This window comes from Dermochelys coriacea, chromosome 6 (assembly GCF_009764565.3).
Source record: "Dermochelys coriacea isolate rDerCor1 chromosome 6, rDerCor1.pri.v4, whole genome shotgun sequence".
Lineage (NCBI taxonomy): Eukaryota > Metazoa > Chordata > Testudines > Dermochelyidae > Dermochelys > Dermochelys coriacea.
In genome coordinates, this window is record NC_050073.1 from 6597432 (window position 1) to 6624978 (window position 27547).

The window sequence follows — 27547 nt, forward strand, 5'->3', positions numbered from 1 at the left end:
GTGCGCCAGGCCCTCGGCTCAGCTTTTTCCAAGGGCTAGGCCTGTGGCTTCAGCCCCTGAGACTGGGCCCTGCTTCTCCCCGGGGGTCCCCAGCGGGTCCATGTGAGCTCAGGTCCCTGGCAGAGCAATGGGCCCCACAGGGATCTGCAGGGAGAGAGCATGCCCTCTCCTACAATCCGCATTTGGCAGGCCGCTGGAGGCCACTTGGGGCCACGTGAGGAAGCCAAACTTCATCACAGTCCCATTCCCTGCCCTTGCCCAGAGCCTTTGGGGTCCACTGCCCCTGCCCGTGCCCTGGACGGCCACGCTCTGATCATAGTAGTGTCAGGCTGGAAGGGGCCTCGAGAGGTCAACTCTGTCCCCTCGCACTGAGACAGGGCCAGGTAAATCTAAACCATCCCTGACAGCCGGAGTTTGTCCCACCTGCAGGGATGTGGGCTGCCCCCCGGCTTGTAAACTGTCCCTCAGAGGAACCCTTGAGTGCAACAGCCCCCCAGGGGTCTCACCCTTCCTCCAGGGCCAGCCACGCGGCCTCACCACCTCCAAGACAGAGCCTCTGGGCTCCAGCCCTCCTGCTCCACCCTGTGAGCTCTGCCTGGTGCATCCCACTGAGCCACACCCTTGGGAGAGACCTGGCTGCTCTTCGGGGCCCAGTGCCCCCCAAGCCAGTGTTTGCAGTGACACGTGGCAGCCTTTTCAGAACAGTGTCTGGTTATGATGGGACTTGGCCTAGGGAGGCCCTTAGGGCCACAGATAGAAAGACAGGTTAAGACACCGTCCAACTGGTCAGGTCATGGCCCCCCCCAAGCTGAGCTGCCCTACGAGCCCTTTGCTGGCTCTCTCTCCAGTCTTTGTCCATCGCAGGTGAGAGCTGCTGAGTCTCCCCAAAAGCCAGCTCTTATCCCAGCCATGTGCCAACTTTCAGTCCCTTGTCCGGCTCCTGCAGAGCCCTGCTGAGCTCACGTGTGCCACCTGCCAGCTTCCCTGGATCGGTGTCAGTTGTTCGGTCCTTGGGGCTCTTGTGGAATGGGTCAGTTTCAGACAGTCCTTTACCCCACCGCACCCACTTCGTACCACCCCAGGGAGGTACGTGACACAACACCTCGGGTCCCCTGCTCTGCCCCAGGAGCAGCTTAACCCTTTTGCCCCCATTGGGTACCGGCCCCATGACAAATCAGTCCCTGCTGTGCAGATCACTCCTCAAAATATTCAGGGTAAATAGGCCAAATCCCCTGAGATGGGATATTAGATGGATGGGATCTGATTTACTATAGAAAATTCTTTCCTGGGTATCTGGCTGGTGAATCTTGCCCATGTGCTCAGGGTTTAGCTGATTGCCATATTTGGGGTCGGGAAGGAATTTTCCTCCAGGGCAGATTGGAGAGGCCCTGGAGGTTTTTTTTGCCTTCCTCTGTAGCATGTGGCATGGTTGACTGGAGGGAGGCTTCTCTGCTCCTTGAAGTTTTGAACCATGATTTAAGGACTTCAATAGCTCAGACATGGGTGAGGTTTTTCATAGGAGTGGGTGGGTGAGATTCTGTGGCCTGCGCTGTGCAGGAGGTCGGACTAGATGATCAGAATGGTCCCTTCTGACCTTAGTATCTATGAAAATACTGCAGAGAATTCCCACTTCGGCCCTAGAGTTAGAAAGGCCCATTTAATACCTAGCCTCAGTCTCCCTTGCTGCAGGTTAAACTCGTTGCTCTTTGCCCACCTTCAGTGGGTGTGGAGAACAGTCCTGGTTATAACAGCCCTCAGCATAGTTGAGGACCATTATCAGGTCCCCCCTCAGTCTTCGTTTCTCGAGCCTGAGCATGTCCAGTTTCTTCAACCTTCCCTCACAGGCCAGTGTTTCTGAACCTTTGACCGTTTTCATTGCTCTCCTCTGGACTCTCTCCAGTTTATCCACATCTGTCCTGAGGTGCGGAGCCCAGAACTGACTGAGCTCTGTTCAGTGAGTCCTGCTGGGATGGACACCTCAGAGAGACTTGTATGCCTCTAGGGACATAGACACACACACACACAACCCCCCACCCCACCCCCCCAAGCATCTGCAGTGTCTGTAAAGATAGCAGGGATTATGAGTCAACTGGAATGCAGCATAGCGAAAAGAAAGTTACAGCATTCTGGTTACCCAGAGCCCCAGCCAAGCGGTGTGTCCCCCTTGGCTTCCTCTCTGTCCTCTAAAAAAGAAAAGGAGTACTTGTGGCACCTTAGAGACTAACACATTTATTTGAGCATAAGCTTTCGTGAGCTACAGCTCACTTCAACGGATGCCCACTGAATGCTCACGAAAGCTTATGCTCAAATAAATTTGTTAGTCTCTAAGGTGCCACAAGTACTCCTTTTCTTTTTGCGAATACAGACTAACACGGCTGCTACTCTGATCTCTGTCCTCTGTTCAAGTTCCTGGCAGGTCCCAGCTGGCTCCTCCTCCATCTTTGTTCCCCAGCTGGAGAAACAGGGCTGGCTTTCTGCAGAGGGGTGGGCTATCCATTGTCATGAGTTGCTAAGTACCAAATGTCCTGTGACTGGATTTGCCATTGTCTTCACAGACTCTCCATTGAGCTGGGCCAGACCCCAGACAGGCAGGTGTCAGTCACACCTGCATCTCGAAGCCCCTGCCCTCGCAGACAGTAAACAATCGTCCCCACACCCCAGGTGACAATGCAGCGTATGGGGGAAACTGAGGCACACATAGTATTCATACAAAATATGTATGGAAAATTCTCCCTCCGTCACACATACGCACCCCAGAATGACATTAGCCATCAGCTGCATCCTGGCATGGGCTCATATTCAATTTGTCAGGTTTCAGAGTAGCAGCCGTGTTAGTCTGTATTCGCAAAAAGAAAAGGAGTACTTGTGGCACCTTAGAGACTAACAAATTTATTAGAGCATAAGCTTTCGTGAGCTACAGCGAATGCATCGGATGCATCCGATGAAGTGAGCTGTAGCTCACGAAAGCTTATGCTCTAATAAATTTGTTAGTCTCTAAGGTGCCACAAGTACTCCTTTTCTTTTTATTCAATTTGTGATGCACTGGGAGTCTCTGTCCCTGGTCACAGCTGCGCTGGTTCCACGTCCCCTCACGTTGGCTGCCAGGCATTCATGGAACCACATCCAGTCGCTGGGCCCTCCCTCCTCTTATTGGAGGATAGTTGGGGATAGTGCCTCCAGCAGCACCCCTTCACCTGTCTGGTCCCCAGAGGGGAAAGGCAACCCCTTCACAGCCAGTGTGCTTGGGGCCATCGAGAGTGAGCCGGGAAATTGAGTCACGTATATTATTCATGCAGACATTATAGATGTTCCTGCATTCTCCATGTTGCACCCTCTTCCCAGGAGACCCCCCCTCCACCCTAATGACCAAGGGAAGTTGGACCCTCTCCTTTCAGGACCATGTGTCAGCAGTACCATTCACATTCCCCCTTCATGTGAATCTCTTCCAGATTGTCAGACTCCATCTTAACAACTCAGCGTTCAACCCTTTCATTTGCTGTAGCCAGATGAGACGTGAATGGTCAGTACACACAGTACGCTGCTGCCCAAACAGATACGACGGCAGCTTCTTCAGGGCCCACCTACTGGCCAGACCTCCTTTTTCCGGGGTGACACAGCTCTGTCCCCTGGTGTAGTAGTTCCTTGCTCAAGGGTACAATCGGGTGTCTCTCCTCCTTAGCACTGGCTTGCATCAGCACCACACCCAGCCCTGTGTCTGAGGTAACTCATCCTAGTTTGCAAAGTCTGGGTTCACCCGTATTGAGTCTGGGCTTAGAGCCTCCTTCAGTGCACTGCTCGGCCAGACCACCTTGTCCAGCTCCCCCTGCTTGTACAGTTTGGTTATGGGAGTTGCTAGGGCACTAGGGTGGAGCACAAACCTCCAGTAGTGCCCTGCCATCCCAATCGAGGCCTGGGCCTGTTCTTGGTTTGGGGAGCGGCTCAGTCTCTAATCGCCTCCACCTTGGCAGGTCTGACCTTGTGCTGCTGCTCCCCACCTTGTGGCCCAGGCACGACATCTCTGCGAGCCCCACTTTACACTTGTCGCCCTGCACAGTCACTCCTGCCTCCTTCACTCCTGGGCCATGTGTCACGCAGCCACGGGCTCAGTGCTACATCCCCAGCTTTGGAAGAGTCTCTGGGGGAACCCCTTCAGTGTGCCCCCTTGAGGGACATCTCAGAGGGGGCCCCCTCTGACCGACACTATCCCCATTGCCCAGTCACCAGGGATTAATGCACCTCACCAAGCATTTGCGGTGACACTCACACAGCCTTGTCAGAACAGTCCGGTTTATTAGTCAGCTGGAACACAGCATAGGAGGCCCTTAGGTTAGCACAGGTCGGTCAGCCCAGGGCCCAGCCAAGCTGTAGTGAACCCCATGGTTCAAGCTCTGTCTCTGAGTCTGACCTCGTTAATCACATCCCGGGCGAGAGCCCCGACTCCTTCCAGCAGCCGACTCTTATCCCCACCTCCCACCTTGCCAGGCCTTTGTTCTCCAGCTGGAAGAGGTCGCTCAGCTTCCCTGCTGAGAGGTGGGGAAATCCACGTCCCTCAGATTGCTAGGTGTCACAGTCCTGGTGGTTGGCTTTCCATTTTCTTCATAGATTCTCTGTTGATATGGGGTTGGCCTCAGCCAGTCCTTTTTAGTGACCCATCCCGGCTCAGACCGCTAGGTGCCATTCATACCTATGTCTCTTCACCTGCCTGAGAGCAAACAGTTCTTTCATCCTCCCACTGGGTAGCCTTGCAAAATATGAGGGAAACTGAGGCATGGGCATGATTCATACAAATAGTACAGACAATGCCCACTCAGTCACAACATGTTCCTCCCAAGGTCTGTGAGAGTGAGGTATAGTCCTTCAGGATAGGTTGTAGAGCCTTGATGATGTGCTGAAGAGGTTTTAGTTAGGGGCTGTAGGTGATGGCTAGTGACGTTCTGTTACTTTCTTTGTTGGGCCTGTCCTGTAGTAGGTGACTTCTGGGTACCCTTCTGGCTCTGTTAATCTGTTTCTTCACCACCCAAAGCAAAAAAAAAAAAAAAAACCTTTTGAACCCAGGAAGGAGCACTTGGGAATTCCTTCCTGTGGGGTACCCTCAAGCCCTTTCACCCTCCTCTGGGGAAGAGCTGAGAAAGAAAACAAGAAAATTAGCTCTGGCCACCAGCTAATTAATCCCAACTGTGCATACAAAATGACGAGAGTCTAAATTAAGTGTTGCCACTCAAGACAGAGATCTTGGAGTCATTGTGGATGGTTCTCTGAAAACAGCCACTCAATGTGCAGCGACAGTCAAAAAAGCAAACTGAATGTTAGGAACCATTAGGAAAGGAATAGACAGAAAATATAATACCACTATGTGAATCTATGGTACGTACACACCTTGAATACTGTGCGCAGTTCTGGTTGCCCCATCTGAAAAAAAGATATATTAGAATTGGAAAAAGTACAGAGAAGGGCAACAAAAATGCTTAGGGGTATGGAACAACTTCCATACAAGGAGAGATTAAAAAGATAAGGACTATTTTGACTAAGGGGAGGATGTGATAGAGGTCTATAAAATCATGACTAGTGTAGAGAAAGTGAATAGGGAAGTGTTATTTACCCCTTCACATAACATAACGTAACCAGGGGTCATCCAATGAAATTAATAAGCAGCAGGTTTGAAACAAACACAAGGAAGTACTTCACACAATGCACGGTCAACCCATGGAACTCATTGCTGGGGATGTTGTGAAGGCCAAAAGTATAAGTGGGTTCAAAAAAGAATGAGATAAGATCCATCAGGAGAGTAGGTCCATTACTGGCTATTAGCCAAGCTAGTCAGAGATGCAACTAAACTTCTGGCCACCAGAATCTGGAACTGGATGACAGGGGATGGATCACAAGGGGGGAAGGATAGCTCAGTGGTTTGAGCATTGGCCTGCTAAACCCAGGGTTGTGAGCTCAATCCTTGAGGGGGCCATTTAGGGATTTGGGGCAAAAATTGGGGATTGGCCCTGCTTTGAGCAGGGGGTTGGACTAGTTGATCTTCTGAGGTCCCTTCCAACCCTGATATTCTATGATAATTGCCCAGTTCTGTTCATTCCCTCTGAAGCATCTGACACCAGTCACTGTCAGAAGATGGACCATTGGTCTGACCCAGTGTGGTTGTTCTTATGACCCACAAGCACCAGAGAAAGATTGACATGAAATTAGCCCCCTGGCTGGTAACTGCCTTGCTGGGGAAGCCTACTGCTCAGGGTAGCAAGTGGTGACAAACGCCACCACCAGGATGTTTTTCTTCCCTGAGCGGGGGGCGGGAGGTTGGGGGGGGGGCTGTGCTGTGGGCCCCAGGCTGGTAGCCACCTTCTGAAAAGATTCCTTTTGGGACTGTTCATAATCCCCCCATCAGCCCCTCCCAGTTGGCCACATGGCTACGCAGCCCGCCTGAAGGGGGATCCGGTTCACAGGCTGCCTCGGAGGGAAAGGATGCACCTTGAACAGGGTCACCAATCCGGCATCTCTCTCCCAGTGGAGTTGGCCCCCTGAGCTCTCTGCCGCACAGCCTCTTGCTTCTCAGGCCTCCATTGCCAGGGCCTGCTTCCCCTGCTCTTTTTGGCTGCTTGCCCTGCTCAGCCAGCTCCTGCCGCTGCAGCCCCAGACGCCGGCCCTTTGCTTCCAGCTCCAGTTTGGCCTGCTCTAGTTCCTGGGCTGGGGCCGCTGCGGCTGTCACCCTTGGCCTCTCACCTCTCCTCTGGGGCGTCTGGGTCTCCATTCCCTGCAAGTGGTGGATTGGGCCGCTCAGAACCTCGCCTGGGGTGGAACCAGGGTTCTTTGCCAGATGGTCCTGGAGCAGGCCTCCCAGTGCCTGCACTGCTCTGCCATCTCCCTCATGGGGAGTCGTTTAGATGTCACTTCTCCTGCCGTTTCTTTTTTCATAGATTCCTGGATTCCCAGGCCAGAAAAGCCCGTTGTGATCCGCTAGTCTGACCTCCTGTCTAGCACAGGCCAGAGACCGGCCCCAAAATGATTCCTAGAGCAGAGCTTTTAGAACAAACATCCCATCTTGATTTAAACACTGGAGAACCCACCACGGCCCTTGGCAAATTGTTCTCAGCTTGTTTCTGTTGCCGGGGCCACTTGTTGTGGGAAATGACACCCACCGCTGACACCAAGCTGGCACAGATTTCCAGGGTCTCTGCTTTGCTCCAGCCTTTATACAGACACCTCTGGGGTGTCCCCTTTATTGAGCTAGGGCCAGCTCCATTGCTCCAAGACAGGGCATCTGGCAACCCTGCTTCTCCCCGTGGCTCTCAACAGAGAGGGGGCCCCCTCATTCCCCTAGGTGCCGATCCCACCCCCTGAAACATTTGTTCCCCCTGCCTTGCCCCCCCTCCATCCCCCCCAGGTACAGGGACCTCTCTCCCCTCTTGTGCTCACGCCCCCTGGATTGCTCACATCTCCTCTAGGCACAGGGGCTGCTGCCCCCATCGCTTGCCCCCCTGCATCACTGCTCCCCTCCCCTGCATTGTTCACTCAGTGGGTGACTCTTCCTGCATTGCTTGCTCACCCCGCACTTCCCCTACAACCAAGGTGCAGGGGCTGACCCCTCCCCTGCATAGCTCACTAACCCCTTGCCCCCTACCCCCGGCACAGGCATTTAACCCCCCTGTCCCTGCAGTGGCCCAGATGCGCCCGGTCTGTGAGCAGATCTACAACCTGTTCCACGCAGCCGACCCCTGCGCCTCGCGCCTGGAGCCCCTGCTGGCCAAGGCCTTCCACGCCGTGCCCCCCCTGGGCGTGCCTCGCTACCAGAAATACCCACTGGGCGATGGCACCTCGGCACTGCTGGGTAAGGGCTGGGAACGGGGGGGACAGGATTCCTTTGGGACAGTCTCATTGGGAGCATGGGGTCCCCAGGGGCTGGGGATAATATTGTGGGGTAAGGGGGGGACAATGGAGTTTGGGGGTTCCCTCTGGGAGTCCCCTTGGGGTGGGCAAGTGGGGGATGTGATAATGGAGGTTAGGGGTCCCTCAGGGGGGCAGTGAGGGTTAAGGGGGCCCCTCTGGGATGTCCCTCAGGGGGTCAATAGGAGACAGTGGGGGGCTGGGACAGTGGGGTTTGGGGGTCCCCGCTGGGTTGTCTCTCAGGGTGGTGGTGGGATATGGGGTCCCCTCTGGGTTGTCCCTCGGGGACAGTGAAGATGGGGGGGGTCCCCTCTCGGTCGTCTCCCAGGGGACTGTGGGGCGCAGAGTGCCTGGGGTTGCTGTGTTCACCCTGTTCTCTCTCTCTCCCGGGCTCAGCTGAGGCCCTGCAGACTCATTCCACCCTCTTCCTGGGCGACTTGGAGCTGGCAGCTCCCACCACCCCTACCAGCTGTTTTGGAGGCTTCTGGAGAGGCAGCGAGACAGGAGAGCCCCCCGCCCCCTCCAGCACCAGCGAGGTCGTCAAGAGTGAGTGCGACCCCTCCCCCGCCCACCGAGCTCGTTACCTACCCCCCTCAGCGCCAGCAAGAGTGACGTGAGGGTGTCGGGGGGACGGAGCATTAAGGGGGGTACAAGACAGAAGGTCTGGGGTGCTGGACTGCAGGACAGGGTGTGAGGGGCAGGCTGCAGGTCAGGGGTGGGGGGTGTAGGGCAGGAGGTGAGGGGTAGGGGCAGGTCTGGGGTGGGAGGCTGCAGGGCAGCTGAGGGGTAGGGGGCATCTCAAGGGTGGATGGTGTAGGCCAGGGTATGAGGGGTAGGGGCAGGTCTGAGATGAGGGGCACAAGGTGGAAGGGGCAGAGCATGGGGCAGGTCTTGGGTAGGGGGGAGCAGTGCAGAAGGTGAAGGGGTAGGGAACAGGCCGGGGATGGGGGAACCAGGTGGAAGGAGCAGGGTGCAGAGCTGGTCTGAAGAGGGGGTACTGAGTGGAGGGAGTGGGGTACAGGGCTGATTTGGGGAGGGGGTGCCGGTCTTGGAAGGGAGTACCTGGCAGAGGAAGCAGGGTACATGGCCGGTCTGGGGTGGGAGGTACCAGGTGGAGGAAGCGGGGTACAGGTTGTTTTGGGGAGGGGGTACTGACTGGAGGAAGCGGGGTACAGGCCGGTCTGGGGTGGGAGGTACCAGGTGGAGGAAGCGGGGTACAGGCCGGTCTGGGGTAGAAGGTACCAGGTGGAGGAAGCGGGGTACAGGTTGTTTTGGGGAGGGGGTACTGACCGGAGGAAGCGGGGTACAGGCCGATCTGGGGTGGGAGGTACCAGGTGGAGGAAGCGGGGTACAGGTTGTTTTGGGACGGGGTACCGAGTTGAGGAAGCGGGGTACAGGTTGTTTTGGGGAGGGGGTACTGACTGGAGGAAGCGGGGTACAGGCAGGTCTGGCGTGGAAGGTACCAGGTGGAGGAAGCGGGGTACAGGTTGTTTTGGGGAGGGGGTACTGAGTGGAGGAAGCGGGGTACAGGCCGGCCTAGGGTGGGAGGTACCAGGTGGAGGAAGCGGGGTACAGGTTGTTTTGGGGAGGGGGTACCGAGTGGAGGAAGCGGGGTACAGGCCGGTCTGGGGTGGGAGGTACCAGGTGGAGAAAGCGGGGTACAGGTTGTTGTGGGAGGGGGTACTGATCGGAGGAAGCGGGGTACAGGCCGGTCTGGGGTGGGAGGTACCAGGTGGAGGAAGCGGGGTACAGGTTGTTGTGGGAGGGGGTACTGACCGGACGAAGCAGGGTACAGGCCGGTCTGGGGTGGGAGGTACCAGGTGGAGGAAGTGGGGTACAGGTTATTTTGGGAGGGGGTACCAAGTGGAGGAAGCGGGGTACAGGTTGTTTTGGGGAGGGGGTACTGAGTGGAGGAAGCGGGGTACAGGCCGGCCTAGGGTGGGAGGTACCAGGTGGAGGAAGCGGGGTACAGGTTGTTGTGGGAGGGGGTACTGATTGGAGGAAGCGGGGTACAGGCCGGTCTGGGGTGGGAGGTACCAGGTGGAGGAAGCGGGGTACAGGTTGTTGTGGGAGGGGGTACTGACCGGACGAAGCGGGGTACAGGCCGGTCTGGGGTGGGAGGTACCAGGTGGAGGAAGCAGGGTACAGGTTGTTGTGGGAGGGGGTACTGACTGGATGAAGCGGGGTACAGGCCGGTCTGGGGTGGGAGGTACCAGGTGGAGGAAGCGGGGTACAGGTTGTTGTGGGAGGGGGTACTGACCGGAGGAAGCGTGGTACAGGCCGGTCTGGGGTGGGAGGTACGAAGTGGAGGAAGCGGGGTACAGGTTATTTTGGGAGGGGGTACTGACCGGAGGAAGCGGGGTACAGGTCGGTCTGGGGTGGGAGGTACCAGGTGGAGGAAGCGGGGTACAGGTTGTTTTGGGAGGGGGTACCGAGTAGAGGAAGTGGGGTACAGGTTATTTTGGGAGGGGGTACTGACTGGAGGAAGTGGGGTACAGGTTGTTTTGGGGAGGGGGTACCGACTGGAGGAAGCGGGGTACAGGCCGGTCTGGGGTGGGAGGTACCAGGTGGAGGAAGCGGGGTACAGGTTGTTTTGGGAGGGGGTACTGAGTGGAGGAAGCAGGGGACAGGTTATTTTGGGAGGGGGTACCGAGTGGAGGTGGAAGTGGAAGGTTGGACATATGACCAGGGAAGAGTATAAAAATATTGCTCGGGCATGTAGGAAAGATATCAGGAGGGCCAAATCGCACCTGGAGCTGCAGCTAGCAAGAGATGTCAAGAGTAACAAGAAGGGTTTCTACAGGTATGTTGGCAACAAGAAGAAAGCCAAGGAAAGTGTGGGCCCCTTACTGAATGAGGGAGGCAAGCTAGTGACAGAGGATGTGGAAAAAGCTAATGTACTCAATGCTTTTTTTGCCTCTGTTTTCACTAACAAGGTCAGCTCCCAGACTGCTGTGCTGGGCATCACAAAATGGGGAAGAGATGGCCAGCCCTCTGTAGAGATAGAGGTGGTTAGGGACTATTTAGAAAAGCTGGACGTGCACAAGTCCATGGGGCCGGACGAATTGCATCCGAGAGTGCTGAGGGAATTGGCGGCTGTGATTGCAGAGCCCTTGGCCATTATCTTTGAAAACTCGTGGCGAACGGGGGAAGTCCCGGATGACTGGAAAAAGGCTAATGTAGTGCCCATCTTTAAAAAAGGGAAGAAGGAGGATCCTGGGAACTACAGGCCGGTCAGCCTCACCTCAGTCCCTGGAAAAATCATGGAGCAGGTCCTCAAAGAATCAATCCTGAAGCACTTAGAGGAGAGGAAAGTGATCAGGAACAGTCAGCATGGATTCACCAAGGGAAGGTCATGCCTGACTAATCTAATCGCCTTTTATGATGAGATTACTGGTTCTGTGGATGAAGGGAAAGCAGTGGATGTATTGTTTCTTGACTTTAGCAAAGCTTTTGACACGGTCTCCCACAGCATTCTTGTCAGCAAGTTAAGGAAGTATGGGCTGGATGAATGCACTATAAGGTGGGTAGAAAGCTGGCTAGATTGTCGGGCTCAACGGGTAGTGATCAATGGCTCCATGTCTAGTTGGCAGCCGGTGTCAAGTGGAGTGCCCCAGGGGTCGGTCCTGGGGCCCGTTTTGTTCAATATCTTCATAAATGATCTGGAGGATGGTGTGGATTGCACTCTCAGCAAATTTGCGGATGATACTAAACTGGGAGGAGTGGTAGATACGCTGGAGGGGAGGGATAGGATACAGAAGGACCTAGACAAATTGGAAGATTGGGCCAAAAGAAATCTAATGAGGTTCAATAAGGATAAGTGCAGGGTCCTGCACTTAGGATGGAAGAATCCAATGCACCGCTACAGACTAGGGACCGAATGGCTCGGCAGCAGTTCTGCGGAAAAGGACCTAGGGGTGACAGTGGACGAGAAGCTGGATATGAGTCAGCAGTGTGCCCTTGTTGCCAAGAAGGCCAATGGCATTTTGGGATGTATAAGTAGGGGCATAGCGAGCAGATCGAGGGACGTGATCGTTCCCCTCTATTCGACACTGGTGAGGCCTCATCTGGAGTACTGTGTCCAGTTTTGGGCCCCACACTACAAGAAGGATGTGGATAAATTGGAAAGAGTACAGCGAAGGGCAACAAAAATGATTAGGGGTCTAGAGCACATGACTTATGAGGAGAGGCTGAGGGAGCTGGGATTGTTTAGTCTGCAGAAGAGAAGAATGAGGGGGGATTTGATAGCTGCTTTCAACTACCTGAAAGGGGGTTTCAAAGAGGATGGCTCTAGACTGTTCTCAATGGTAGCAGATGACAGAACGAGGAGTAATGGTCTCAAGTTGCAATGGGGGAGGTTTAGATTGGATATTAGGAAAAACTTTTTCACTAAGAGGGTGGTGAAACACTGGAATGCGTTACCTAGGGAGGTGGTAGAATCTCCTTCCTTAGAGGTTTTTAAGGTCAGGCTTGACAAAGCCCTGGCTAGGATGATTTAACTGGGACTTGGTCCTGCTTTGAGCAGGGGGTTGGACTAGATGACCTTCTGGGGTCCCTTCCAACCCTGATATTCTATGATTCTATGATTCTATGAGGAAGCGGGGTACAGGCTGGTCTGGGGTTTGAGGTACCAGGTGGAGGAAGCGGGGTACAGGTTGTTTGGGAGGGGGTACCGAGTGGAGGAAGCGGAGTACAGGCTGGTCTGGGGTGGGAGGTACCAGGTGGAAGAAGCGGGGTACAGGTTGTTTTGGGAGGGGGTGGGAGGTACCGAGTGCAGGAAGCGGGGTACCGGTTGTTTTGGGAGGGGGTACTGAGTGGAGGAAGCGGGGTACAGGCTGGTCTGGGGTGGGAGGTACCAGGTGGAGGAAACGGGGTACAGGGTGTTTTTGGGAGGGGGTACCGAGTGGAGGAAGTGGGGTACAGGCTGGTCTGGGGTTTGAGGTACCAGGTGGAGGAAGCGGGGTACAGGTTGTTTGGGAGGGGGTACCGAGTGGAGGAAGCGGAGTACAGGCTGGTCTGGGGTGGGAGGTACCAGGTGGAGGAAGCGGGGTACAGGGTGTTTTGGGAGGGGGTGGGAGGTACCGAGTGCAGGAAGCGGGGTACCGGTTGTTTTGGGAGGGGGTACCGGGTGGAGGAAGCGGGGTACCAGTCCCGTCTCAGGAGGCGATACCAGTCCAATGTGGAGTGTGGGTACCGGGCAGAAGGACCAGGCCGGGGTTCAAGGTCTCCTGACACCGCTCTCCCCGCAGTCCTGGAGCGGTGGTGGGGCGCCAAGCGCATTGATTACTCCCTGTACTGCCCCGACGCGCTGACCGCCTTCCCCACCGTCACCCTGCCGCACCTCTTCCACGCCAGCTACTGGGAGTCCTCCGACGTGGTCGCCTTCATCCTGCGCCAGGTGCGCCGGCGGGATCCGGGAAGGGAGGGGCCGGCGGGCCTGGGGGCAGGGTCTGGGGCACAGAGGGTGTCGTGAGCGCGGTGGGGAGCGTGCAGTGGCCGGGGCCCTGTCGCCGGGGGGCTGGTGCCTGGCGGCGGGGAGGCGCGCGGGCCGTCGCCGTGTGGTGGGGGGCGCTGAGGCCGTGCTGCTATTGCAGGTGATCGAGAAGGAGCGCCCCCAGCTGGCGGAGTGCGAGGAGAGCTCCAGCTACAGCCCCGCCATCCCCCGCGAGAAGTGGCAGCGCAAGCGCACACAAGTGAAGATCCGGGTACGCGGCCTGCACTGGCCTGATGCTGCGGCAGCTGGCCTGTGCCCGAGCAGGCGGCTGCATGGGGGGGGACCGGGGTCTGGGCAGGAGATGGGGCTGCTGTGGGGGGTGGGCTGAGGAGAGTGGGGGTGAGGGCAGTGGGGGCCCAGGCAGAATGGAGGGGGGCAGGGGCCTGGGGGGAGCAAGCGGAGAGGTGGGGATTGAGTCATTGGGTTTGATGGCTGGGGTTATGTCATTGGGGTGATGCAGAGTCAGCAATTCACCATTGGCCCCCACAGCTGGGCTGGGCTCGGCTCCTGGGGCACAGGGCTCTGGACGGGACGCTGGACTCAGCCTCAGCTTTGCTGCCTGAGCTCAGGCAGGCCCCCCTGGGGTGGGAGGCAGAGACCCCAACAGCCCTTGCGGGCGGCGGGGAGCAGCTGCCACTGACCCCCCTGCTCTGCCCCGCAGAACGTGACGTCCAACCACCGAGCCAGCGACATCATCGTGTGCGAGGGGCGGCCCCAGGTGCTGAGTGGGCGCTTCATGTACGGCCCCCTGGACGTGGTGACGCTGACTGGGGAGAAGGTACCGGCACCGTGAGGGAGAGGCGGGGTCCCGCAGGGGGGCTGGGAGTGTGAACCCTGGCACTAGTGCCCTGGGGTGCCCTGCAGCTGTGGACTCCCTTCCTGGCTCCTTCCCTCTGTCAGTCCAAGCCAGAGCCCTGGGTCTCTCCAGCTGAGTCTGCATGGGCGCCCCGCCGCTGGCCCTCCCTGCTGCTCGGTGTCGATTGGGGTTCTCTGTTTGCACCCTCTGTTGGTCTGGGTCGGTTTCACCCAGGCCTCCGATGACCCATTCCTCCCCACCACCCTGGCAGTCATGTGACACAAATACCTCAAGTCTCCTGCTCTCCTCAAGAGCAGATTTAACCCTTTTGCACCCACTGGCCAGCAATGCAAAGTACAGGGGGAAACTGAGGCACACGTCAGACTCATAAAAACATTAGAAAACTCTCACTTGGTAGCCAATATTCCAGTGGAAGCTAAGAAGAGAACCCCTTTTACTGAGCCCAAGGAACCTTAGCTACTAATTAACACTGGGCTTTTCTCAGATCACCGCTCAGCTCGGACGGCGTTTCTCACAGCTGGACACTCGGTTATTCCCAGCCAACCTGTTTATTAATTGGCCACAGCCACCTTAGCATACCAGCAGCAGTGCACCATTCGAGCGTAGATACAACCACCGTTTCAGCTCTGTCCTGCACAGCCTTGCAGGCGGTACCGTGGGGTTGAGGACGAGCGGTTAGATCAAGGAGCAATGCAGAGCACCTGGGTTTCTTTATAATCATCACTCAGCAATTCTTCCGCCCTGAACACACGGACACTCCTGCCCAGTATTTCACCGAGGAGAAAGGAAGCGCTTGTCTTTCGAGCCCGTCACACTGCTACGGGACTGGATTGGTCCCAGAGTGGATTGGTTCAATGCTCAGGCCTACGAAGAAGAGCGCACAAAACACGGAGGTTAAATCCAACACATGGCTGCCCAAGGTGTTGCTAGGGCATGTACACTCAACAAGCCAACCTGCAGATATTTCTGTTAAAGAACTGAGGGGAAATGAAATCTCACCACTTCTTCTTCTCCTGCGAACCCTGGGCTGGGGGCGAGTCGTTCATCTCTTGGTGCTGTGACCGTGGCCGAGGGGAGAGGCTGCCCGCGAGAGTGCAGCTAGCTCTGGGGCCCCCCAGGGTGACCTCGGTTTTATATGCCACTTTCCAAATTGCTCTGAGCTTTCCAGCTCTCCGTTCCTCTGCTGTCCAGGAGATGGCGGTGGTGTATGACACATTGCAGAGAGCGAGGGATGTTGCTTTGATTCATGGCCAGGCCTGGTTCATAATGAGCCCAGTGCCCCCTCGCGAGCAATTTCTCTTACTGTTCCAGAGTCCAGCTCTGGTGAGGTGCTGTGCAATTCCTGTCACTCCTAGAGAGCCCTGGTCACCTCCAAAGCGCGCACACCAACCCCTGACAGATCCCTGCAGTCTGGTGGGCCCAATGCCCCGGCCCCGGATGATCTCTGAGACCTTTGCTGCCACGCCCTTCAGGCTTGTCCCAGGGCCTGAGGCGTCCCAGGGAGGAACAAGCCGGAGGGTTGGCGAGGAGAGGGGCGGCTTTGTCTCCCAAGGCAGGCGGCTGCATGCTGGCGTCAGGAAGGGCTGGCTGGTTGAGACTTCTTGGGCTCTCAGGAACTTTTTTGGGTCACCCTGCAAGCCGTTCCCAGCTCCTTAAACTTACCTATTCTCCCCTGGCCCTTGGCTCACGCCTCGGAGCAACTGCTCTTCTCTGTCACCTGGCAGGGGCTCTTAGCTAGATTAAACAAATTGGACGTCTCATCCGTGAGTGAACTAGGGCAGTCTTTGGGATTAGGGTCTGACAGCAGCTGGGAGATCCCTCGCAGGTATTACTCGACGTTCCTGGGAACGTTGTAATTTATCTCTAGCTGAATTCTAGACTCGAGAGAGGTAGCCAGGGTCTCCAGACAAGAGGTCTTGGCCACTCCAAGGGGAAGCTGGACTTTTGGGTGCTGCACAGGGTGATCTCGGATCCCGGGCAGGCCGGGGAGCAGCGGCTGTTAAGAGCCAACGTTAACGCCTGTGTGGCTCCCGGCAGGTGGACATCTACATCATGACGCAGCCGCTGTCGGGGAAGTGGCTGCACTATGGCACCGAAGTGACAAGCAGTAGCGGGCGCCTGGCCTTCCTCATCCCGCCCGAGAAGGCACTGGGCATCGGCATGTACCCCGTGCGCATGGTGGTCAGGTGAGACCCCCGCCCTGTCCGTATGCATGTGATCCTGGGGAGGGACGCACTGGGAGTGGGGCTGTACCAGCAGCCTGGCAGGGAGAGCCCTCAGGGGAAGGCCCGGGGAAAGCAGTGCTGGGAAGGGGTGAGGGGAAGCTGTTGGAGCCCAGGGACCCCTCTGGGTAAGGCTTGCGGGAGCCCCCACCCCTGGCAGGGTGTGTATGCAGAGGAGGGGGAGATCTATATGCAGGGGCGGGGGGGGTGTCTCTGGGCTCCCATGTCCCGCTTGGTCCCTGATGTGCCCCCGCTCCCATGCAGAGGGGATCACAGCTACGCCGAGGCCTTCCTAACGGTGGTGGCACGCAGCACCGAGGCGGTTGTGTTCAGCATCGACGGCTCCTTCACCGCCAGCGTCTCCATCATGGGCAGCGACCCCAAGGTGCGGGCAGGCGCCGTCGACGTTGTGCGGTAGGTGCCCCCTCCCCCCGGGTAACCCTCCCCCTCCTGTCCCTATGCCCAGCAACCCCCTACCACCCTGCTAACCACCTTCCCGCTGCTGTCCTCTCAGCTCCTGCCCCCACCTAGCTCCCCACAGTCCCCCGTGATGCTCATGTTGTGTTGCCCCAGGCACTGGCAGGACTCGGGGTACATGATCATCTACGTGACAGGGCGGCCCGACATGCAGAAGCACCGCGTGGTGGCCTGGCTGTCGCAACACAACTTTCCGCATGGCGTCGTCTCCTTCTGCGATGGCCTCACCCACGACCCCCTGCGCCAGAAAGCTGCCTTCCTGCAGAGCCTGCGCACCGAGGTGGGGCCCGCGCCCAGTGCCGCGGGGGACAGGGCACAGCCAGAGCTTTGGAGTGGCGGGGGGCAGGCCAGGCCGGGACTCACTCAGTGCCAGGGGGTGGCACAAGGGGGCCGGGTTTGGGTGGCGTGAGGGGTGGGGCTTGGGGGGCACGAGGGGGCGGGGCTCGTGCAGCATGAGGGGTGGGGCTTAGGTGGTGTGAGGGGGTGGGACTTGGGATGGCACAAGGAGATGGAGCTCAGGGTATGGGGTGGGACTCAGGTGGTGCTGGGGGGTGGGGCTCTGGTGGCACAAGGGGGCATGGCTCAGGTGGCACGAGGAAGCGGGGCTTAGGGAATGTGGTGGCAGGGCTCAGGCTGCTTGGTGGTGCTAGGCGGTGGAGCTCGGGCAGCAGGCGGGGGCGGGTCTTGGGTGGTACAAGGAGGTGGGGTGCCAGGCTGAGTACCCAAATGCTGCAGGCAGAGGTCACCATTGTGGCTGGCTATGGCTCCACGAAGGACATCTCGGTCTACAGCTCCCTGGGGCTCTCGCCCACCCAGATCTACATCGTCGGGCGCACTGTCAAGAAGTTCCAGAACCAGTGCCAGGTACGCGGACACCAGGGGGTACAAGTCGCAATCCCCGGGCAGTGGACTAGCTGGCTCAGGGACTGGGACATGGGGCCTTCCCCCCTAGGGGGCGCTGGCTCTGGTCTGGCCCCCGGGCAGGAGACTGGCTGGCTCAGGGTCGTGAGGAATGGGACACAGGAGCCCCTTCCAGAGGACACAGAGCCCCTGGGCTGAAGGGTGGGAGGCAGTGGTGCCCATGGCATGGGGACAGTGGGGGCTGGGCCCCAGTGCTCCCCCATCCAGCTGTCCCCATGCTCGGTCTGTGCGTCTGTCCGCAGTTCCTGTCCGAGGGCTACGTGGCGCACCTGGCCCAGCTGGAGACGGCATCGCTGGCACATTCACCCAAGGGGGCACCGCGGCCCACACTGGGCAAAGGCACCTACGGCTGCCCCGCCCCCGTCGACTTCCTGCGGAAGCAGAGCCAGCTGCTGCGCTCGCGGGGGCAGAGCCAGGCGGAGCGCGAGGGGGGCGCCCCGGCTCCGCCCCGTGCCAAAGCCCGTAGCATCAGCCTCAAGCTGGAGAGCGAGGAGTGAGCCCCCCGTGGCTTCCCGGCCTGGAGCAAGGGCCGTGCCCGCACGAGGAGACGAGGGCGTCCGGCACAGAGAGGGCGCTCCGACAGGACCACACGCTGCACCGCAGCCCCAGTGCGGGGCGAGAACTGTGCGTGGGGGGCAGAGGAGCCCCCCAGCACTGGGCATGGCCTGCCCCCCATCTCCCTGGGCTCCCCTACCGCACCCACAGCCCCCTGCTCTCTTGGGCATGGCCTGCCTGCCACCCAAAACCCCGTGCTCTCCCAGCCCTGGGGTCCCCTCCCCCACCCACAGCCTCCCCCAGCCCTGGGGTCCCCTCCTCCATCGCAGTTCTGTTAGTGCCCCTCAGTCCTGACCCACAGACCTCTGCCAGCCCAGCCCTGAGACCCCCCTTGTTGCCCATGCTGCTCTCTGGGAGCAAGTGGCTGCACTGTGGCAGGGTTACCCAGGGGAAGGGTGAGTCGCTGCTGGGAATTAGGGGGTTGGGCCTCTCCACCCTGCCCCCCATGCAAGGCCTAGATCTGGCACATTTGCCCCTGGACCCTGCTGTCCCCATCACAGCGAGCGGGAGGAGGGCCAGCTGCCCATCTCTGGGCAGCTCCTGTACCCCACAGCCTGCATGACCCAGCCGCCCTGCACAGAGACCCCACCCATGCACCCAGCCCCGGCTGTATCCTGTGTGATGCTGGATCCCAGAAGCAGGGCCAGACAGCCTGGGCGTGAGTTTAGGCCATGCCCCCGCCGCTGGGCACGGTACACCCCCACCCAGGGGCAGGGGGTTCATTATTTATTTTTTGTTGGTGTCGGAGCTAGCGAGGGAGGGGCCAAGCCCAGAGGAGGCAGGGCCTGGGGGGGGAGCAGCCAGAAGGATTCATGATTCTTTGTTTTTTTTTTTTAAAAAAATGTGTAAAGGTGAAATAAAAATGTAAAAATAAACAAACAGAGAATGGTACAAAGAAGAAGGGCTGGTCCCTGGGGGCGGGGAAGAGGAATACAGGGCGGCAGGGGGGAAGTTTATGTGACTGGAGTATTAAAATCACTAGCTATAATCTATTCAGCAGGGAGTGAGGCCTTGTCAGAGATGGGATTATCGCGTGGAAGAAAATGATCTCGACTGCTCATGGCCCAGTGCCTACCCGATAGAGCAAAGAGGGGTATTGGCGGGTGTCTGCCACAGCCACCAAATCACACTAGTGAATGGGACGGCCGCTCCTCACACACTTGTGAGCGGGGGGGGGGGGGGGAGCTGCAGTTTGAATGCCGTGTGCTGGGGGTAGGGTTGCCAACTTTCCGATTGCAGAAAACTGAACATCCTGCCCTGCCCCCTAGGCCCCACCCCTTCTCTGAGGCCCTCCCCCTGCTCACTCCATCCCGCTCCCTCTGTCACTCGCTCTCCCCCACCCTTGCTCACTTGCTTATTTTCACTGGGCTGGGGCAGGGGGAGGGGGTGAGGACTCCAGCTGGGGGTCCGCGCTCTGGGGTGGCACTGAGGATGAGGGGTTTGGAGGGTGGGATGGGGCTCAAGGTTGAGGCAGGGGGTTGGGGGTGCAGGCTCCGGGCGGGGGCTCAGGGCCAGAGGTTGGGGTGCAGGAGGGGATGTGGGGTGCAGGCTCCGTGCAGCGCTTACCTCCAGCGGCTCCCAGAAGCAGCAGCATGTCCCTGCAGCCCCTAGGTGGAGGCACAGGCAGGGGGCTCTGCGTACATCCCATGCCTACAGGCTCCACCCCCACAGCTCCCATTGGCCACGGTTCTCAGTAAATTGGTCCAGTGGTTAATTACTCTCACTTTTAAAATGTACATCTTATTTCCTGTTGGTCTTTAGCTGTCCACTACTTCCTCCCAGTGGCTCGTGTTAGCCCTTTCTCCACTAGCCTGACAAGCCCGCTGGTACAGGTCTCTCCCATGCAGAGAATGTAATCAAGTCACCACCTCACCTTGAGGCTAGAGCCACCAAAGCTACTAGTCAGGGACCCAGCCCCACGCTCTGGGTGTCCCTAAGCCTCTGGCTGCAGAAGCTGGGACTGGCTGACAGGCGCTGGCTCACTCAATAACTGCCCCGTTCTGGTCAGTCCCACTGACTCAGCTGCAGGGCGTGAGGTGGGCACCGAACCCGCTTTGCCGCCAGCACAAGGGCTGCGCTGGGTCCTGGCTCGTGCTGTGCAAGGCTGTCGGGCAGCTCAGCACTTTGACAGCCCAGCTCGCTGCACTCTGGGGTTTGATGGCACTTGGAGAATCAGCCCTTAAGCAGAAAGCCCCACTTAGCCATCACCGGGGGAGCCACGGCTCTTGCTGAGCTCCCTGGCCCTGGGGACAGCGGGCCTGACTAGCCCCGGTCAGGCCGTGAATGCACAGCCCTGGGCAGTCAACTTCAGGGCCTCTTGCCTGCCCCCCCCCCAGCCCCCTTGTGGCCAGGCTGGGCACCCCCCAGCAGGCAGTACCAGTGCTCCCAAGCGGAGTGAAGCAGCCCTGCTGAGAGTGAGGGCACGATTCCCCACAGGGTAGCAGACGCCAGCCACCAGCTCAGGCTGCACCTGGTGGAAGAGTGCCAGGGCCTGAGCCTGCAGCACCCACCGGTCCCCACCGCCCCCGCTCCTGGCGACACTGCAATTCCAGATGCTCACAGGTGGACTTTAGAGACTTGGGACACATCAGCTGCTAACAGGCAGCCCTGCTCCCCCCACCCCACCCTCTCTGCAGCCCACCCGGGGGGAGCTGCCCCCACCCCCAGGCCCTGCCTTGGGAGCTTCCCCCACCTCACACAGGTGGAAGAGGAGAAAGAACTTCTCCGGTCACTTGTCCCCAGGCAGGGCAGTCTGGGGCCAGAGCCTAGGGCCAGCCCCTTCCCCTTAAGTCAGCACAATTAGAGGGTGTGGGGCCCAGGGCCCCTTTTTTGTGCTGTGAAGGGCTCAACTCGGCGCCAAGTGCTCAGGCAGGAGACAGCGCTGCAGGCACCACGGGTTCTGAGCCCGGGCACCAATCTCGTCCCTTGCCACCACAGGCAGCCACAGTCCCAGGCTGAGAACTGCTTGCTGGGCATTAGGAGAGTGGGGGTAACCCCATGGTGTATCAGCAGCGACCTGCTGATAAACCAGCTACAAGGCACCAAACCCAGCTCACACCCGTCCAACAGGGGCTGCAGGGTGCCCAGGGCAGTGGGGTAGCGGGGAGCACGGGGCCACACTGATGTGGAAGCGGTGGAGAGGGGCATGGCAGTAGTTCCGGGCTCCTTGGCCTGGCTCAAGCAGGGAGGGCAGAGCCCAGGGATAAATATCAGTTTATTGGCTACAGAGCATGGGGAGCGAGGAATAGGAGTACGGGGGGGCCAAGCACAGACGGACAGAGGGGAGCTGCCAGCTCGCTCCAGCCTGGTCTTGCGGGGTCGGCACAGCCCCTCACCCTGCACAGCCCCCTCCGGCAGCACCCTGCTGCTCCGCAGGGCTGGCCCAGCCGCTACTGGGAGAAGATGCCCTTGAAGCGGATCTTGTCCTCACTGTCCTTCTGGCGCAAGCGCAGCTCCAGGGTGCGCAGCTCCTTGGCCACCACGGGGGCCAGCGACGGGTCCAGCGCCAGCACCTTGGCGAAGTCGGCCTGGGCCTCGGCCATATTCCACACGGCGGCATGAGCCTTCCCCCGCTTGAAATAGGCCTTGACGTTGTCTGTGGGGAGAGAGCAGGGGGCAGTGCCCCTCAGACCCGACCCACAACCCGCTAGCCCAGCCCTGGGCTCCCCCGCCCCACAACCCTGCCAGTGCCCCTCAGATCTGACCCACAACCCCTGCTAGCCCAGCCCTGGGCTCCCCCACCCCACAGCCCTACCAGTGCCCCTCAGACCCGACCCACAACCCCTGCTAGCTCAGCCCTGGGCTCCCCCGCCACAGTCCTGCCAGTGTCCCTCAGACCCGACCCACAACCCGCTGCTAGCCCAGCCCTGAGCTCCCACAGCCCTGCCAGTGCCCCTCAGACCCAACCCACAACCCCTGCTAGCCCAGCCCTTGCTCCCCCGCCCCACAGCCCTGCCAGCGCCCCTCAGACCCGACCCACAACCCCTGCTAGCCCAGCCCTGGGCTCCCCCACCCCACAGCCCTGCCAGTGTCCCTCAGACCCGACCCACAACCCCTGCTAGCCCAGCCCTGGGCTCCCCCACCCCACAGCCCTGCCAGTGTCCCTCAGACCCGACCCACAACCCCTGCTAGCCCAGCCCTGGGCTCCCCCACCCCACAGCCCTGCCAGTGCCCCTCAGACCCGACCCACAACCCCTGCTAGCCCAGCCCTGGGCTCCCCCGCCACAGTCCTGCCAGTGTCCCTCAGACCCGACCCACAACCCCTGCTAGCCCAGCCCTGGGCTCCCCCCACAGCTCTGCCAGCGCCCCTCAGTCCCTGCTGTCCCAGCTGTGTCCCACACAGCTCCTCACCTTCATACTTATTGAGGATGGAGGAGCAGTGGTCCAGCACCTCGTAGTACTCATGGCACAGCAGCTTGCACTGGCAGTAGTTCAGCAGCAAGGGGGTGATCTTCAGGTCCAGCTGCATCCAGTCTGGGGAGCCCGGCTGCTCCTGCGCGGGGGGAGGGGAATGAGGCGTAGGCACAGGGGGGAGGGGAGAAGGAAGGGGAGACCGGGGGCTGGATCCTGGCAAGTAGGTGGGCTTGGTGCTGGCACTGAGGCAGAGGAGCCCGCGGTTGGGGATTGTGGAAATATATTCATGAACCATGTGCATGACTCAGTTTCCCCACCTGCTCCACACTGGGGTGAAGGGGTTAATTCCTCCTCTGGGACAAGGATGGCTGGGAGTCATGTGGTCAGCGGTAGGCCTCAGCCAGAGCCCCTGCATTCCCAACTGCAGAGCCAAGGGCCGGCCCAGAGAGGGGGCAGACCCAGCAGGAGGCTGGGCTAGCAACCAGGCTCAGAGACACGGGCAGAGAGCACCCGATGGACACTAGGCGGGCCCTTGACATAGGGGCTGCAGTTTCTGCCCATCTGGATGTGACACAGGCCTGGCTGCCCCAAGCTGTCACCATGTGGATGCTGCCTTGTTCTGACTGGGTGGCCCCGGCTGCAGGTGCGCCCTGAGGTGTCGCTCCCTGGAGGCAGGGCAGGCCGATTTCAGCAGGACTCACTGCCGGAGCTCACAGGGAAATGGGAAGCTGGAGCCGAAAGCCCCATCCCTGAGCTGTGGAGCTGCAGAGGGCTCAGGGCTAATGGGGGCTCTCCCAGGAGAGCGCGTGGAAGGAGGCACGCCAGGCCCCTTGGGAACAGCAAGTGGGTGGGAGTGGCCTGGAGCAGCCACCGAGCCAGCTCCCTGCCCCACCCTGTGGTCAGGGTCAGTGTCTAGGGACATAATGCCCAGGTGGGGCATCGCTCACCTTCATCTGCAGGCTCTTCAGGCAGGCAATGGCATCGTAGTACTTGGCGGCCGCCTCTGTCACCCTGCCCTGGCGATAGAGCTCGTTGCCCTCCTCGTGGATCAGCGGAACGGCCTGAATCTTCTCCTCGTCCGTCATGGCCCATGGGTCCTGCCGGTACGAGCCGGGAGCCTCCACCTGCAGTATTGTGTAAGTGGGGGAGAGCCCAGACCCCACCCACCCCAGTCCATCCAGAGAGAGCCCAGCCCTGCCCCAGCCTTGGGGTACCATGCCCATCCAGAGAGAGCCCAGCCCCGCCCCAGCCACAGGGTACCATGCCCATCCAGAGGGAGCCCAACCCCGGAGTACCACACCCATCCAAAGAGAACCCATCCCCGCCCCAGCCCTGGGCTACCACGCCCATCCTGAGAGGGCCCGGGCACCTTATCCATCACCCCACCTCCATCCCGTGGACCCATCCCCAGGCACCACACCTGGCAAGGGGAGAGCCCCAGCCCAGTTGAGCCCCTGGCACCACTCCCCAATCCCACTACCCTCTCCCCAGTCCAGCCCCTGGCACTACTCCCCAGTCCCACTACCCCCTCTCCACAGCTCCCCCACCCCTCAGGGACCCCCTTTCCAGCTTGGGTCCCCCCACTCCTCAGAGCCCCCCCATCCCCAGGTCAGGGTCTCCAGGCCCTTGCCACCTTCAGCACGTCGATGGCAAAGATCAGGGGCTGGGGATTCTGCTGCAGGTCATCCAGGTCAGGGTAGCCGAGAGAGTGGTGTTCGTGCATCTGGGCGATGCCGCAGCAGTGCCTCTGCCCCTCCAGGGGGTCCTTCCCCGCAGCGATGTTCCGCAGGCTCTTCGCCACCAGCGGGTACAGCACCACGTGCTGGGGGGACAGGGTGTCAGCACCGGGGAAAAGGGGTGTCACAGAGGATCCTGGGGCACAGGCTGAATGCAGGAATTGGTGGTACTGACCCTGGGCACCTGCCCACTCTGCGTGGCCTCCTGGGGTGGGGGGGGGAGGGAGGGATCACTGTGCCAGCTGGGTTGGAACCAGACCCCTTAATAAGGATGGGCTGGAATCAACACCCACAAATGGAGGAGACCCAGCAGAGACATGGGAGCACTGTAACTCCTAACCACCAGCCCAGGAAGGCGTCTGGCTAGGGCTGGGCACAGATGGGAGGAGTGGGGGCTGCGGGGAGGCAGGCCTGGTCTGCATTGCAAGGTTCTGCCAGCTATGAGAACGAGAAAATCAGCCCCCCCCAACCAGCAGAGCTGCGCTGGCAGAACCCCTGGCGCAGACGCAGTTGCTGTCAGCAGAGCATGTGGTGTTTGGGAAGGTGGGGTCGCTGTGGTGGCAGATCTTCTCCTGCTGCCTTTCATCTCGAGTAGCGGCTCTGCTGACACTGCTAGACAGGTGCTCTACACCGTACAGTACAAAGCCCTGGCTGGGTCCAGCTAGAATCGCTGCGTGCTTGGCTCCCCACAGGGCTAAAAGCCTCCAACAGATCTCAGCTGGACTAGCTCCTGGTGAGTCTGAAGGCTCAGAACCATTGTGGCCGTATGGCCTGCCCTTGTGGATGGCTCTGCTCAGAGCCTGGTGAAATCGAAGGCTGCTCCCCAGAGAGACTGTCTCAAGGCTCAGGTTACAGCACAGAAATACCTGATGTTGAGGCCCTGGTGTCACACAGGAACTTTGCCTGCATCCCACCCCCCAAGGACATGCTTGGAGGGGGGATGCAGGGAGCTGTGGGGCCGGCAGGGGTGAGAAGATACCTTGGTGTCACACAGGAACTCAGCCTGCTCCCCGTCCCGCATGGTGCTCAGGATGGTCTCCCACACCGGCAGCTTAAATTTCTTGCCAATAATGAGCTCCATGGGCTTCCCGCGGGCACGGCTGTCGTCCAGCACACGGTGCTCCCCATCGGACAGCATGGTGCGGTAGTGGAAAGTGGCCTGGGTAGGAGACCAAACACAGCTGAGGCTGTTCAACACCCCGCCCCACCCAGCACAACGGGGCTCCACAGGCCAGTGACTGCTCGCCAGGACCCAGTGGCCGTGACGGGGCAGGGAGGCTTGCGTTGGAAGGTGTGGGCACTAGTACTGGGATTCTCAGCTCTTGCTGACAAGCCCCAGTGACAGACCCATGCCCCTACTAGCCTATTAGATAGGAAATGGGCCCTGGCAGGAACTGGGTCACCCAGAGCACCGCTCTCCTGGGGGCTGCTGTGTGCCCAGCTTGGGGATGTGTGCTCCTGGCAGACCCCTGCTACATACCATGCCCACCCCCATAAGCACTAACTCTGTGGGTTCTCCGGGGCTGGAGCACCCATGGGGGAAAATGAGTGGGTGCTCCACCCCCCCCCTCTCCTGAGCACGCCACGTCCCTGCTCCTCCACCTGCCTCCCAGAGCTTCCCGCCCGGCTGCCCCCGGAGCGGGGGGGGGGGGGAGCTTGAGCACCCAGGGGAAAGAGGGGAAGTCAGTGCCTATGCCCAGCCCACCCACCGGACTGGGGCGCACTGCGCGGCCCTGACCTCCTGGGCAGGGCATGGGGGCGTCGGCCTGAGCTCTGCCAGCCCTACCCTGGGCGACTCTGTCTCCACGGGCCCTGGGCACGGTGCCAGCCCTGCTCGGGGGTGGGGGGACAGGCCCGGTGCCCAGCCAGGCCCATGCTGCCCCCAGGGCTCTAGCTGCCGTTCACCCTCCCACTGCCAGGCCCCGCAGACTGTAAACACCGAGCGACCCTACCAAAATATCCCCTCCCCCCCCGGGCCCCGCGCGTCACTGCCCCACCCCACAGAAGGCGGGGCCTGCCACTGCGGGCAGCTCGGGCCACGCCCCCTCCCTGGGACAGAGCGTCACTGCCCCAACACTTTCGGCGTGCCCCGCCTCCATTAGCGTGGCTGGCCAATCAGCAAGCAGGAGCGGTTGTACGTCACTGAACACAGCACCAATAGAAACACGGTGCTGGAAAGCGGGGCAAGTCACCATAGTACCGGCTCATTGCCGCATGCGCGGTCACCGCCCCCGCCCCTGTCAGCGCCGCCAGGCCCCTTCTAACGGTCTGTCCCTGCCGCGCATGCGCTCCAGAACCCGGCCCCGCTCTGTCCCGAGGGGGTGGGGCGGCTGGTTACCTTGGTGCCGTCGCGGTAGTCGGGCATCGGGCCCCGGCCCTCCTGCACCAGCCGCTTCGCGATCCCGTCGGCCCGCAGCTGCGCGACCTGATCCGCCATGATGGCTCCCGCACAGCGGCTTCTGCCGACGCCGCCGACTCGGACCGCTCCGGAGCTTTCCGGAAAGGCTCGGCTATTTCCGGAACTGATCGGCCATTTCCGGAACCGCTCGGCTGCCGCGGGCGGGCGCTCGGTTATTTCCGGAATGGCTCTCTGGGCGCCTGGCCGCGGGAGGTCCGCGCGCTACAGCGAATGGAAGAACGTTGTTCACTCTGAATCCTACTGACGGAGGGACTCTGGCTTGTGCCCCCGATCGCCGCCAGGTGCCTCCCCCCTCCGCGGGTCTGTGGGGTTAGGAGTCCCACCTGGGGCATTTTGCAAGATAGGAGCTTGCAACTATTGCTCCCAGCTAGAGGAGCTGGTAGTTGGGGAGCGAGGCCATGGGTTAGAGCCCTTCCCAGGGAGCGGTTGTGCATAGTGGGAGGGGAGATTGTGCCCACGGCTTTGTGCAGGATGGTAGAAGTCACTGCAGAACCACCTCTGCATCCGATGAAGTGAGCTGTAGCTCACGAAAGCTTATGCTCTAATAAATTTGTTAGTCTCTAAGGTGCCACAAGTCTTCCTTTTCTTTTTGCAAATACAGACTAACACGGCTGCTACTCTGAAACCTCTAAACTGTGACACACACCCCACGGGGTGTCCATGGGCTCC

At 59.8% G+C, this 27547-nt stretch overlaps 2 protein-coding genes across 5 annotated transcripts in view; one reads left to right on the forward strand and one right to left on the reverse strand.

Moving 5' to 3' along the window:
- The window catches only part of PITPNM1 (phosphatidylinositol transfer protein membrane associated 1), a 31829-nt gene extending 12568 nt beyond the window's left edge, over window positions 1-19261 (forward strand). For both annotated transcript variants that reach the window (XM_038407135.2, XM_038407136.2), the window contains exons 15-24: window positions 7658-7828; window positions 8281-8430; window positions 13134-13282; window positions 13479-13589; window positions 14040-14156; window positions 16233-16381; window positions 16682-16831; window positions 16991-17174; window positions 17630-17758; window positions 18058-19261. In XM_038407135.2, coding sequence (XP_038263063.1) covers window positions 7658-7828; window positions 8281-8430; window positions 13134-13282; window positions 13479-13589; window positions 14040-14156; window positions 16233-16381; window positions 16682-16831; window positions 16991-17174; window positions 17630-17758; window positions 18058-18312 — 1565 coding nt within the window. In that variant the 3' untranslated portion in view covers window positions 18313-19261. The remainder of the gene's footprint in view (window positions 1-7657; window positions 7829-8280; window positions 8431-13133; window positions 13283-13478; window positions 13590-14039; window positions 14157-16232; window positions 16382-16681; window positions 16832-16990; window positions 17175-17629; window positions 17759-18057) is intronic.
- Window positions 64-26962, reverse strand: LOC119858030 (aryl hydrocarbon receptor interacting protein). Of its 3 annotated transcripts, XM_043516517.1 has the most exons (7): window positions 26798-26955; window positions 25439-25618; window positions 24357-24545; window positions 23671-23847; window positions 22721-22862; window positions 21740-21965; window positions 64-84 (listed from the first exon to the last, which is right to left on the reverse strand). In XM_043516517.1, the coding sequence occupies exons 1-6, from the start codon at window positions 26894-26896 to the stop codon at window positions 21760-21762; spliced, it is 993 nt and encodes a 330-aa protein (XP_043372452.1). In that variant the 5' UTR covers window positions 26897-26955; the 3' UTR covers window positions 64-84; window positions 21740-21759. The 3 variants fall into 3 exon arrangements, with proteins under 3 accessions (XP_043372452.1, XP_038263772.1, XP_038263773.1); XM_038407844.2 differs by lacking the exon at window positions 64-84 and having other exon boundaries at window positions 21567-21965; window positions 26798-26962; XM_038407845.2 differs by lacking the exon at window positions 64-84 and having other exon boundaries at window positions 21567-21965; window positions 22729-22862.
- Between the last annotated feature and the right edge of the window lie 585 nt (window positions 26963-27547).